This window comes from Colius striatus, chromosome Z, assembly GCF_028858725.1.
Source record: "Colius striatus isolate bColStr4 chromosome Z, bColStr4.1.hap1, whole genome shotgun sequence".
NCBI lineage: Eukaryota > Metazoa > Chordata > Aves > Coliiformes > Coliidae > Colius > Colius striatus.
The window spans coordinates 4711395-4724984 of record NC_084790.1 but is presented as its reverse complement, the minus strand read 5'-3'; the positions used below and the strand labels follow the sequence as shown (position 1 = coordinate 4724984).

Here is a 13590-nt window from a genome sequence, read left to right as displayed (position 1 = left end):
GGAGGGATGGAGGGAGGGATGGATGGATGGATGGAGGGATGGAGGAGTGGAGGGAGGGAGGGATGGATGGATGGATGGATGGAGGGAGGGATGGATGGAAGGATGGATGGATGGATGGATGGAGGGATGGAGGGGTGGATGGATGGATGGATGGATGGATGGATGGATGGAGGAATAGAGGGATGTATGTATGTATGGATGGATGGATGGATGGATGGAGGGATGGAGGGGTGGATGGATGGATGGATGGATGGAGGAATAGAGGGATGGATGGAAACATGGGGAGAGGGATGAAAAGAGGATGTGTGGATGGGCAGGAAGAAGGAGGACTGAATGGGGATGGATGGATGGATGGATGGATGGATGGGAGGAGGGAGGGTTGGAAGGGAGGATGGCTGGGGCTGGATGGAAGGATGAAGGGGTGAGGAAGAGTGGAAGGATGGAGGGAGGGAAGGAAGGAGTTGAAAGGGAGGTGGGAGGCAGGATGCAGGGTGTGATGGAAGGATGGATGGAGGGGAGGATGGGGGGTGGTGGTGGAGGGATGGAGGGGAGGTCGGGCGGGCGGAGGAGAGGGCGGCGGCGGGGCCCCGGGTGGGGCCGGTCGCGGCCCCCTCCCGCCGCCGCTCACATGACGCCGCTCCCGGGATGCGCCGGGCGGCGCCGGGCGTGGGCGGCGGCGGCGAGAGGCGGCGGCGGCGAGAGGCGGCGGCAGCGGCAGCAGCGGGGCCGCACCGGGGCGCGCCGGCTCCGCCACCGGCTCCGCCACCGGCACCGGCGCATGGCCCGCGGCCGCCCCGCGCCCTCGGCGGCCCCATGGAGCAGGTAGGAGCGCCCGGGACCGGGGACGGGGCGGGTCGGGTCCAGCAGCACCCACGGGCGCGGCGCCGGTGTGAAGCTGGGAAGAGCTTCCTACCGAGACCCCCGTCCGCGCCCCCCGGGAACCCCGCCTGCCCCTTCCGTGCTCCCCACCTGCTGCTCGGGCACCCGTTTTGCCTTCCCGGGTTCCCACCCACCTTTCTCAGCGCCCCCCTCCCTGCTGCTGCTCACTCCCCCTCCCCTGACACCCTCCACATCACCACCTGCTTCCCTGGGATCGCCTGCACCCCCACCTCAGCATCACCTCCCCACTGCTCCCAGATTAACACCCTGGGACCCCCAGCATCACCCACCTGCTTCATCCAGTCCCCCCAGTGACACCTGTCTGCTGCTGGGACACACAGCCCTGGGGCTGAGCCCCTGCCCACCCTGCTCCCCTGTCTCCCATCTCTGCCCCACCAACACCAGCGCTGCCCGTGGCATGTGCGTGGGCTCTCTGCGTGGGCACCGGTGGGTGCTCGCCCTGCCCAAGGGGCCTGCCATGGGGAGGGCTTCTGGCCCCTTGCCCGACGTGGAGGGGATGGGTGGCTGGGAGCAGATGGTCCCTGCTCTGCCATAGGCTTCTGTTGCAGCTCAGGGTGGGTCTTGTCCCACTTGCTGCGAGCAGCAGGATTTGGAGAGGGGGTTTCTGCTTGGGGAAGGGGCTGGAGCTGCCATGGGGTGTCTGCTGTGGGGTGTGGAGAAAGCTCGGGCGAGGGGGGGTTGTCCCATGAGGCTGTGTCTGTCGGTCTTTCCTCTGTCTCCCCATCCGTTATTCACCAGCCAACGCCTCCAGAAGCCGTCCTGGCCACTGTGCCCAGGCTGGGCTGCGTTGTCCCACCCTGGTGCACACCCAGAGATGTGGGTGCTGTCGGCCTCCCCATGCCATGGCTCCGTGTGGATGGGGCTTTCCCACCTCAGGCTTTCCCACCCTGGGTTGGGGGGTTGTTCCTCCTCTGAGCATTGCCCCTCTCCCACGTTGCTGTGCACCCAGGCGAGGGGTCCAGCTCCCTTCCCACAGCCTCTGCATCCCTCGGGCTCTGCCTTGTGTTTTTGCAACCTGCCCCATCCTTCTCTCTCGGCCTGGATCTGGGTGTGAGCTTTAACACCTCGTGTGTGCCCCCACCCCGGGGCAAGAGGGTCTGAAGCTGCATCGGGGACCACGGCAGAGCCACAGCTTCGGGCACGACACGTCCGCAGCACGCAAGCGAGGCTTCACTGCACGTTGGGGGCCTCGTGCTTGAGAACCAACCCCCCTGCTCCCCGCCCCGAGGAAGGGCCGTGGCCAGCCAGGAGCCCACCGGACCCCCGGGAGCTCATCCACCCGCCCCACTGCAGCGGCGAAAGCCAACGCGGGGGCTGCCAGTGATGTGCTGACGTGCCCAGGGGCACAGCCACCCGGGGCACAGCATCCTCCCTGGGGCATCCCCCCTCCCGCAGCACCTCACGGCTCCCCGGCCGCTCTCCGGCGGGTCTCAGGGTTTGCTTTCCCGCTGGAAAAAAACCCACCCTCCCCCTTCGCGCAGCTCCAGCTGCAATGCAGAGGAGCTCCCGAGCAGCCCGCCCGCCTTCCCCGCCGCCCTCGTTGGCGCTGACGCCTTCGGAAGAGCCGTGGTAGTAATTTTAGGTGGTAATTTTAGGCCGTGAGCAGCAGCAGGTTGGCATGTGCCTGCCGGCAGCTCTGGCAGAGCCAGCGGGATCCAGCAGCGGGGGCAGCTCCCCGTGTCCCGCTGCCGGCCGCGATGGGCCGGGGATACACGGAGTGAGGGGTCTCCAGCGTACCCCAGTTCCCAGCGGGATTTCAGCCCCTCCCTGATGTGGGATGAGCATGTAAGTCTGCGCCGGCCCCCCGCTCACCCCCGCCCGCGCCGAGCTGCCCTGCTTTGCTCTGCCCGGCTGCCTCGTTTCCTCGCCCGAACCGCCCCCCCCCCCCCCGCCGGCTTTGCTCTTGTTTATCCCCCGCAGACCCTCTTGCGGGCAGGGGAAGGAGGGGTTGGGGCCGTAACCCTTTCGTCTCGCCGCCGTCAGCTCAAAATGGCTTCGCGCGGCGTCGGCTGCCGAGCGGGGAGAGGAGCCCTCCATCGGGAGACGTGTGCTCGGGGCCGGGAGGGTGCCGAGCCCCGCGGCGGGCGCCGCGCTTTGCCACGCGTGAGACCCCGCGCAGCCCCGCGCCCCGGCGCCGCCCCGGCCTCGGGGAAGCTGCGGGCGGTGCTGTCCCGATGCCGCTGCCCCTCCGGCCCCGCTCCCGCCTCCCGCTCTCGCTTTTTCTTCGTTTTAATTTGGTGGGATTAGGTTAAAACCCCTCGCCCAGAGAGGATTCCACTCTCTCTGCCTTTGTCTGTGGCGCGGAAGCGGCTCTGCAGGGAGCGGCAGCCCCGGGCGGGGGGTTTGTGTTCCCCCTGCTCCGCTTCTCCAGCTGCCAGGGTCTGGGCTGAGGCGGGGGCCGAGGGGGTTGAGATGTGGTGGATCTGCTCTCTTAAACAGGGTGGGAGCCGGGACAATGATTTTCGGGTGGATGGTGATGGAATGGGGTGTGGGGTGAGCGGCGATGGCAGCTCAGGGCTGCCCTGCCAGGGTGGCATGTCCCAGGCGGGCTGCAAAGGGGGTCTTGGTGCTGGGGTGGGGTTGGGGGAGACAAAGAGGGCTGGGAGGAGGGAGAGAGCATCGGGTGCCTGGGTGCATGGTGGTACCCTGTTCCTTGGGGACCCTCGTGGAAAAGCTGCCACAGGAATGGATCTGGAGCTTGGGGGCTCTCCTTGAGCCCTCCCTCAGACTGTGCGCCCAAGAGTAGGGGTCACCCGTGGCTTGGGCTGTTTGTTTCTCCCCAACCTCATGTGAGGGTCCATCCCTGTCTCTTTATCCCACACAGTGGTGGGAATCAGGGACACCGTGGCCAGCTCAGGTCACATCACCTCCCTGGTGAGGGTGGGGAGGCCATGTGGGCACCCAGGAGTCCTGGGGTCCATGGCCAGGTCCCACCAGCAGCACCTCCTCTTGGGTGTCCCATGGGGGCTGCCGGGAGGGGGGGCTGTGGGCAGGATGTGATTGTGCATCCCATTACAGGGGGACACAAGGAGAAGGACCCCCAGGAGCAGCCCTGACTGGTGGAGAATGGGAGTGGGTGGCCCTTGGGCACAGCTAGGGGTCTGCTCCGCTTCTCCCCACTGCCCAGCTGCCAGGATGTGGGTTGGGTGGGTCCTTGGTGCCAGGCCTGACTGGAGGGGATGTTCCCTGGACAGTCTGTCTGGAGAGAGGCTGTGGTAGAGCTGTCTGGAGTGGCAAATCCTGCCATGGTTGGGCAGAGCGAGGGTGGCCATCCAGAGCATCCTGAACCCTGAGCTGCTCTGCTCCTCTGCAGGCCAGGGGTGGCCCATGCAGGGGGTCTGGGGTGGCCCATGCAGGGGATCTGGGGGTGTCCAGGCAGGGGGTCTGGGGTGGCCCATGCAGGAGGTCTGAGGTGCCCATGCAGGGGGTCTGGGGTTGGTCCATACAGGGGGACTTGGGTGGCCCATGCAGGGGGTCTGGGGTACCTATGCAGAGGAGATGAGGGTGGCCCATGCAGGGGGTCTGGGGTTGGCCCATGCAGAGGGGCTGGGGACAGAGGGACCCGTGGGCAAAGGGTGTCTGGAAGCCGTGTGAGAGCGTCCAGCTGAGCCTTCACAGGGAGGAAACGTCCCGTCACTCGCATCCGACTGTTTGTTCCCTCCAGCTGCTGGGCCAGTTCCCAAGGCTGGGGCAGGGGACAGCGGCGGTGCCAGTGGGTCCCTCTCGGGTGCTGGCATCAGCTTGTTTCCAGAGCACAGGGTTCCCCCTCCCCACCCAAATCATTGCTGTGGGTACTGTGCCCCAGAGAGGCTGTTTCAGGGTGACATGGGTGACTGTGCCAGCTGCCTGCAGTGGGTGGCTGTGTGGAGCCCAGGCAAGTGGGACGTACCCATAGGCAGGATCAGGCCCTGCAGCCTCTCTCCAGCCCCCGGTTGCTGCCGTTTCCACAGCAGCAGCTGACGACTGGGTCATTTATTTTCTCTGGTGGTGCTGAGGTTTCTCCTGGTGCCCGGAGGAAGTCGTTGTTGACACAGACTTTCTCGATTGTGTCACGGAAAACTCGTGCTTGGTGTCTGGGTCTGCGGGGTGTGGGCTGGCGTCCCAGGGGCGTGCGGGGAGGCGCGGGCAAACCCTGGGTGCAGGCAGGGAGAGGACTGCTCGGGAGGGGCTCGGTGGGTGGGTTGGAGTTAGCACCGTCTTGGGTGAGGGGGCATTGCAAGCACTGGAATGGGCTGCCCAGGGAGCTGGGGGAGTCCCTATCACTGGAGGGATCCCGAAGCCGTGGAGCTGAGGTGCTGGGGGCTGTGGGTCAGTGGTGGGCTGGGCAGGGTGAGGGAAGGGCTGGGACTCCAGGAGCTTAGAGGACTCTTGCAACTGAAACAATTCCATGATTCTCTGAGTGGGTGTGCTGGAGCCCCTGGCACAGGCCTGGGCTGCACTGTGTGTCTGGTGGGTGGTTGTGTGTCCCTGGCACCTTCCCTGTGTCCTGGGGTGCCCTGAGGATTTATGCCTGCAAGCAGCCAGCCCCCACCACTCTGCCCCTGCTGGACCTGGGGTGAGGACGGTGACACCCGCCAGCAACAGATTGCCCACCAGCAATCTCAGGGTGCCACAGTGGGAGACTGGGAGACCCATCCCTCTGTGCCCTGCCCTGGACCCGCTTGGGCTCATCCCCCTCTTGGGCTCAGTCCTGTTGGCACCTGACCAAACCCCAGCTCCAGGTCTCTCCTCCCCACCTTGAGTCCGTGCATCCCCACGGGCTGTGGCTGTCATTCCTCCCTGGTTTCCTGTGCCTCCTCCCATCACGTGCAGCTCTATTTCCCTTCCACCGTTGTCCCCCACTGCCCCAGGGCTGGTGCTGGGTGCCAGCTGTGCCCATCCTGTGCCACGGCCAAGCCCTCAGTGACTCAGGGCTCATGCCAAAGCGTTGCAGCTGTCTGCCACCACCAAAGCTCCTCTGAGGTGCCGTTTGCACCCCAAGACTCAGGTGTGGATTAATTTACTCGGTGGTTGCTTAATGACGGCTTTGGGATGCTCCTCTGTGGGCCAGGCAGCGTGAGCTGGGCCAGGCCCTGTCCCTCTGTGTGCCAGGGCAGGCTCTGTCCGTCCATCCTGCTGTTTCCCGTCGTCGCCGTTTCCTTTCCGCGTGGGTCTGTGTCAGCCTTTGTCCCTCCGTCAGCCCCAGCTCGGGTGTTTCCGTCCCTGTGTCTGCCAGTGCCAGTCCCCGTCACTCCTGTCCCCCCGTTTCCTGTCTCTATGTCCTTGGCCTTGCCTGGCTGTCCCTGGCCCGCTCTCCTGCCATCCCTCTGTGCCCATCCTGCTCTGTTCTGCTGCTGGTTCCTGGCCCTCTGTCCTGGCTTATCCTGTCCTGGGTGTCCCATGCCCGTCCGTCCCTCGGTGTCCCTTGCCTGGTCTCAGTCCCTGAGTGTCCCTTGCCTGTCCCTGTACCTATGCCTGGGTTTCCCCTTGCCTGGTCCGAGTCCGTGGGTGTCCCTTGTGTGTCTCAGATCCTGAGTGTCCCTTGTCTGTCCCTGTCCCTGTCCCTGGGTGTCCCTTGTCTGTCCCTGTCCCCGTGCCTCGGTGTCCCCTTGCCTGGTCCCGGTCCCTGGATGTCTCCCGTCCCTCCCCGCATGTCCCCCGCCTGCCGCCGCTCGGGTCCCTGTCCCGTTCCCCGGCGGTGCCCGTTCCAGCCCCGCTGCCCCCCCGACGGGGCGGGCCGTGCCGTGCCGCGCCCCGCCCGTTCCCGCCCGCCGCCGCGGGCGCCCGGAGGAGGCGGAGCCGCAGCCGGGGCCGGGGCCGGCCCAGCCCGAACCGAGCCGTGCCGAGCCCAGCCGGACCGGATCGTGCGGGGCCGGGCCGAACCGTGCCTTACGGGGCCGAGCCGTGCCTTGCCGGGCCGGACCGAACCGAGCCCGGCCGCCGCGCCCCGATGAATGGGATCGCCTTCTGCCTGGTCGGGATCCCGCCGCCCGCCCCCGCGGTGAGCGGCACTGGGTGCTACTGGGGGGGACTGGGGGGCTCGGGGAGCGGGGGAAAGTAGGTACTGGGAGTGCGGGGAGCGGGGACTAGGGGCCACCGGGAAGGTGGAGCTGGGTGCTGGATGCCGGCAGCCCGGGGACGGGACCGGGACAGAGGGCTGGGCTGTGGGTCAGGGACAGCGGGAGCAGAGGGGTCCGGCCCGTGCGTGGCTGCGTGCCACGGGCGATGCTGGCTGCTCTCCGGTGCCCAGCCGGGGCAGTGGTGTGGCAGCGCCTGGAGCCGGCCGTGGGGCTAAAGGCGAGCCCCCGGGGCTGGGCTTCCCCTTCCCTAGGCTGAGACCCGCAAACGCCCACGCGTTTCCTCCAAAACTCCCGGCTGAGCTGTTTCCTTGTGGGTCTGGCTGCGCCGTCCCTGCCAGCTCCATCCCTGCCAGCTCCCAGCACTGGGCAGGCAGCAGCACCCCCCATCCCCATCCAACATACCCACAGCCCCTCAAAGGTCATGCCCTACCCCTATGTCCGGCTCCCCCAGCTCCGAGCAGCCCCCCGACCTCGGAGCAGCCCGGGTCCTTGCTGCAGACGCTCCTCCCGTGGCATGGACACGGGCACTGCCTGCTAGTGCCAGACTGGAGGGCGCTGGGGCTATTCCCGGCTCCCCTGGGACCAGTGTGGTGCCAGGGAAGGCGAGCCCAGCCGCTGGCTAAAGCCCCATTTCCTGCCTGTTTCGTGCCAAATCCTGGTGAAGGCGTTGGACGGGGATGGGGATGGCGCTGAGGGACGTGGGGCCAGGGTCCTGTGGCTGGGGGGGATGTGGGGCCGTGGGCTGTGGTGTCAGACTGGCACAACGCCTGCTTAATTTGAGCAGAGGTTGCACGTCCTCGCCCCAGAGCTCAATTCAGCCTCTGTTCCTCAGTTCCTGGTTATTTGAACTCGGCTTCTCCGGCCCGGCCATGGGGCTAATAACCAGCCTCAAAGGATTAATTGGGGTGTGCGAAATGGTTCAGATATGGGGAGTGCTGCTCCTTGCAGCGGCTGAGCATTAATCATGGTTTCTCTTCAGATTCCTCCCTGCTTACTCCATCCCGCCGAGCGCTGGTTTTCGGGGAGGGAGCTTCAAGTCTCTTGAAATCTGCTCTTTCTGCTGCATTTTTAGGGTGAAACCTGCCCTCCCATGGGGCAGCACGGGGAGTGTGGGGGTTTTGCTCCGTGCTCCCCTCTGCACTCGCTGGGAGACTTGGGGGGGAGTTATTTAAACACCAGTACCTCTCCCTGTGTATCAGGGAGGACGGTGGTTGAGGAGGGCGCTTTGCAATGGCTCTGCTGAGGATTTTGTGCTGTGTAAGCAGAAATCCTGCCCATCCCAACCCTGGGACTGCGTGGCAGAGGCTGTGCCCCACCATCCCCAGGCCTTTGCCCAGTGCCTGCTGCCCTCATCCCCGTGTCCCCATGTGGCTGCTGCCTCTCTCCCTTTTTACCAGCGCTGCCCTTGAGTTTCTTAATGCCTTTTCTTTTTTTTTTTTCCCCCCCTTTCTTTCTTTCTGAACCCTGAACTTGAAAGACAGGAAAAGCCTGTGCTCGGGGCTGCTGCCGCAATCCTGCCTTGCAAGCGTGGAGCCTGGCACTGGCGCCGGGCCGGGGCACGCGGTGTGATGCCAGGCCGAGGTCCGGCTGGCCACAGCAGGGTTTTGGGACCTGTGAGTTTCTGGCTACGTGGAGACCTCTGGGCTCGGCGCCTCTGTGGTTTTAACCTTGACGTGTATCTTGTGCTGTGCCCAGCCAGCAGCTCTGGCACCCATCTCTCACACTGCAGGGGCACTGATGGCTATCCTAACCCTGCCCCCAGGAGCTGGCAGCGCTGCCTGGGCACCACCACTGGCAGCATCAAATGCTAAAGAACCCCTGCTGGGTGTTGTTTAGGGTTTGGGGACCGTGGTCACTGGGTGTTTCAGTTGTCAGCCTGGCAGAGGGTATATTTGGTGACAGCTCCTCGGTTTGGGGTCAGAGCATGGGGGCTGGCTTGTGTGCCCCTGGCAAAGTGTGGGTGCAGCATGACTGGGGACTGGAGCATCTTCCTTATGAGGAAAGGCTGTGGGAGCTGGGACTGTTCAGCCTGCAGAAGAGAAGGCTGAGAGGGGGTCTCATTAAGACTTATAAGTACTTAAAGGGTGGATGTCAGGAAGTTGGGGTAACACTTTTTCCTGTAGTGTCCAGTGACAGGACAAGGGGTAACGGGCACAAACTGGAACACAAACAGTTCCACTTAAACACATGGATAAACTCCTTTGGTGCTGAGGTGAGGGAGCCCTGGCCCAGGCTGCTCAGGATGGGTGTGGAGGCTCCTTCTCGTGAGGTTTCCAAACCCACCTGGACACATTCCTGTGCCCCCTGATGGAGGGGAACCTGCTTTAGCAGGGTTGGGCTGGAGAAGCTCTGGAGGTCCCTTCTAATCCCCACTATTCTGGGATTCTATGACCAGGTAGAGAGTTCTTGGAGGTGGCAGACGGGGCTTCAGCCCAGTTTGTGCAGAGCCACTTGCTGTGAGAAACCATGTAGGGATTGGTGTGTGTGAGGGGGTGATGCTGGGAAGCCACGGAGCCCTGGGCAAGGCCTTTTATTCTCATTAAAGGGAAAAAAAACCCCAAGATTAGGTTTCAGGTCGGTGCCGTCCCATTAATAAACCAAGTTTGTCTTCAGCAGGCAGCAAGACCTGATTTAAAAAGGAATGGAGATAGATGACCTATTTTAAGCTCTCAAGTTGGAAAATATCGACCTGGCTGCCTCCAGGCCACAGGCAGCCAGGCCAGCTGCACCAGCTGTGCTGTGCCATGCCGTGCTGTGCCATGCCGTGCCATGCCATGCTGCCTGCTCCCAAAACCCTCCTGGCTTTCCAAACGCCAGCCCAGCTTGGGATGCCCCAGGTTGCAAACCAGAGTGGCTGCTTTAAACCTGCCGCCAGCCTCCTGGCTGCGGCCCAGACATCTCCGGCACTGGCTCAGAGCACCTGAAGCATCTGACTCCTTTTTCCACAGCTCCTTATCCTCAGTATTTCATTAACTCTTCCCTAATTGCTTTCTTGAGTCGTGCTGCAGCTGAGCCGAGGCAGCTGCCTGGTGCAAGACCCACGGTGTTGTGGCCCAGCATGTTGGTGCCAACACCTCGATGGTGATCGGCAGCGTGTCCAGTGGGTTTGGTCTGTGCATGTGGAGCCTTGGCATCCCTAGGCCCTGCAGAAAGTTGATTCCCTGGGGTGGGAGGATGCTGGGATGGGGAAGTCATCACAAAGTGTCCAAATCACGTGTGGGCAAGAAGGCCAATGGGAGCCTGGGAGCATCAAGAGAGTGTGGCCAGCAGGTTGAGGAAGGTTCTGCTCCTCCTCTGCTCTGCCCTGGTGATGCCTCAACTGGAGTCCTGTGTCTGATTCTGGGCTCCCCAGCTCCAGAGGGACAGGGAACTGCTGGGGAGAGGCCAGTGAAGGGACACCAAGATGCTGAGGGGACTGGAGCATCTCTCTGATGAGGAAAGGCTGTGGGACCTGGGGCTGTTTGGAGAAGAGAAGGCTGAGGGGGAACCTCGTTAACGCAAGTATTTGAAAGATGTCTGTCAAGGGGATGGGGTGGCAATCTTCTATGTTTTCTCCAGTGACAGGACAAGGGACAATGGACATAAGCTGGAACACAAACAGTTCCACTTAAACACAAGGAGAAACTTGTTTTGTGCTGAGGTGAGGCAGCCCTGGCCCAGGCTGCCCAGAGAGGGTGTGGAGGCTCCTTCTCAGGAGGTTTCCAAACCCATTTGGACACGTTCCTGTGCCCCCTGATGGAGGGGAACCTGCTTTGGCAGGGGTTTGGGCTCCATCTCTGGAGGTCCCTCCCAACCCTTGCCATTCTGTGTGATTCTGTGAAATGAAATGCTGGGACCGATCCTGCTCTCAGCCCAGTGTGGGACCCAGTGGGGTCCCCTGGCCTGTGCCAGCAAACACTTTGTTTGCTTGGGACTCTGTTGCAGCAGGAGGAAGGTGGGGTAGTGAGCTGTGTCTGGCCCAGGGTAGCCAATGTGTTCCTGACGTAATCCCCAAGGCCAGGGGCTGGGTTTCCTCCTGCCAGGCAGGTCCAGGGACTCTGTGCCCCAGCTGCCCGTGGGGGCCAGGACTGTCTGTGCCATAAAATATCCCGTGTCTGTGACACCCGCAGAGCTGCTGCCACGCACCCCGGGGTGCAGGCGTGGGGGTGCCCACAGTTACCATAACCCCCCCTCCACCAGCCACCCCGATGGCAACAGTGGGTCCCTTGATGGGGCCGAGCGCGTGGGGCAGCCCTGGGGATGGTGGGCTGGAGCCCGGTGGCTCTGGGGGACAATTGTGCCATTGTGGCACATAGTGAGCTCTTTCTGTGCCGTGCGAGGCGGGGGCCGGGCTGCGGTTCCAGAGCTTTCGGGGAGTAGCCTGGGGCTGGCGGTGACTGGTGCAGCAGCAGCGGTGGGATGCTGATGTCCCCGGGCGGGGTGGTGGTGGAGGGGAGACGGGCTGGCCGTTTGGGTTATGGATGTGTGTGGGCTGCGGGAAAAATGTTGGGGCTGCTGCTTGTCACAGCAAAAGGCTGTTGGGTGTCGGTGCCAGGGCTGCAGCGGGGCAGGAGGTGCTGTTGTCCCCTAAGCTGCATCCCCAAAGCTGCCTCCTGTCCTCGTTGTGGCCAAAGGCAAGCTCAGGACCTCGCTCAGCTCTTTATTTTCACCATCCGGCGAGGGATACAGGGTTTGGTACATCCCTCCCTCCGAGCATCACCCACTCCTCTGGCTGGCCCATGTCTGCAAGGCAGCCCCCCAGGGAGGTGCCAGGGGCTCTCCCGTGTCTGTGAGGGGGTGTATGGCCATGGCCCTCACTCCAGGCCCCTGGCCTTGAGCAAGGCAGGGGCTGGAAGGAGCAGGCAGGCGTACCCTGACCTCCCTGGGTAGGATTTTCCGCCGTGGTGCAGCGGGAGCAGAGCGCAAGGTGCCTCTCGGAGCCGCCGGAGGAAATGGCTCATTGTTAGCCCTGCTGAAAAAAAAGAGACCCGAAAAATTGCAATAATGAGGCCAGCTTCTATTTGAGGGTTTCCATGGGAAAAACAGGAAACAGAATCCTGTTACTTTTCTAGGGCTTGCTGCCGATAACGCTGTTTTTAGGACAGGGCAGAGAATGAGGAGGAGGAGCTGGGGATGAAGGCAGCCCCGGCAGTGAGCCCTCTTGGTCTTACTTCCTCGTGGGCTGGGAGATAAAACTCCTTGGTGTTGCTCTGGCTCCGTGTTTCTCAACTCCTCTGCTGTGGGGCCCAGTGGGCACATCCTCGCTGAGCTCAGACCCGATGTGGCTCCAGTGCCTGTTCCCAGCCATTGTCCCTCCCGCAGAGCTGCTTCCAGCCCTGGCAACGTGTGCTAAGGACGAGTCCTGTGGGCTGGAGACTTGTGGGACCCGGAGTGGGGGGCACAGAGGAGGCTGGCACAGGGGGATGCCCCATGGCAAGAGACCAAAGGGCTTTGCTGCAGGATGGTGGCACCGTTGGTGCCCCAGGAATTGTTTGCCCAAAGCTGCCATCCCTTGGCCATGGGGATGCTGGGGCCAGGGGTTTTGTGGTGGGCTCTGTGGTGGGCTCTCTCAGGCAGGGCATGGCACAGGGCATTCGGGAGAGCTGAGCTGGAGCCACATCCTGCCCTGGCTTTGTGCTGTGGGACTGTGAGCACATGGGCTGGCAGCGTGGGCAGGCTCCACCTGTGTGTGGTGGCATCAGGCTGCAGCAAGGCTATTGGCATGGCTGTGAATGGGGGGTGATTCTGCCCCGGGAACTCAACACCCCACAGCGCTGGGGCCCAGCACAGAGTGCCACGATGGGCACTGGGGCTGGCAGCCTGGTGAGGAGAGGTTGGGAAAGGCGATGAAGCTCTCCGGCCCCATCAACAAATTCCTCTCGATGTGGCCCCTGGCTGGGTGAGCCAAAGTCCCCTGGAGCTGCCACTGAGCCCCAGCTGGAAGTTGAGCCCCGTGGAGCTGGGGCTGGCATCCCCACTACAGAGGCTGCTGGAAGGGAGCTCAGTTTGGTGATGATGCAGATGGGAGGGGACTGGAGCCAGATAGGGACCCGGGGTGGGCTGCTGGGGCTGTGAAGGAGACGCTGTCAAGATAAAAGTTTGTGTTGGGAAGGAACAAAGCCATTTCCTTCCCCACGTTAACACCCAAACCGGAGAGGGAGGAATGTCAGAGAGCCTGTGTGCGGCTCCTCTGGCCTCCTCTCTTTGACACTTGGTGTCACCTGGGCAGCGTCACCCCCGTCCCGGCACCTTTGAATGATGGGGATGCAGGTGAGGGTCCCCAGCTGGGCAGGTGCCCCTGGTGTGAGGTGGGATTTGGCAGCAGGTCAAGCCATGCTCTTGGCAGTGCCCAGCCAGCTGCTTGGTGCTGCCAGCCCAGCGGCTTCTATGGGACCCCTGTCCTGTGCTATCCCCCAGACTGGCTGTGGGGATGGGGAGTTGGGGGTCCCAGCAGCCATTGCCATTTTCCTGTGAGGTCTGTGACGTTTGCCTGGGCATGGAAGGACTGTGGGTAGCAGGAAAAGAGGAGTCTTGGGCTTCTAGAGGGAGTACTGAGCAAGCTCTTCCAGTATCCCTCATCTCAACAGCTGAAAACTGTCCTCAGAATGCCTGTATCCATCCCAATAAATCCCTGCCCAGGCTGGGCATGGGG

General features: G+C 63.2%; 1 protein-coding gene across 2 annotated transcripts in view; it reads left to right on the top strand.

Annotated features, from left to right (window-relative positions):
- The first annotated feature begins 2653 nt into the window (after nt 1-2653).
- ARHGAP23 (Rho GTPase activating protein 23) overlaps nt 2654-13590 on the top strand; it is a 37688-nt gene continuing 26751 nt past the window's right edge. The window contains exon 1 of one of the 2 annotated variants that reach the window (XM_062018298.1): nt 2654-2685. In XM_062018298.1, the coding sequence (XP_061874282.1) occupies nt 2671-2685 (15 nt within the window). In that variant the 5' untranslated portion in view covers nt 2654-2670. Of the gene's footprint in view, nt 2686-6699; nt 6881-13590 lie in introns of those variants that run through there. The other variant, XM_062018297.1, reaches the window with a different exon arrangement.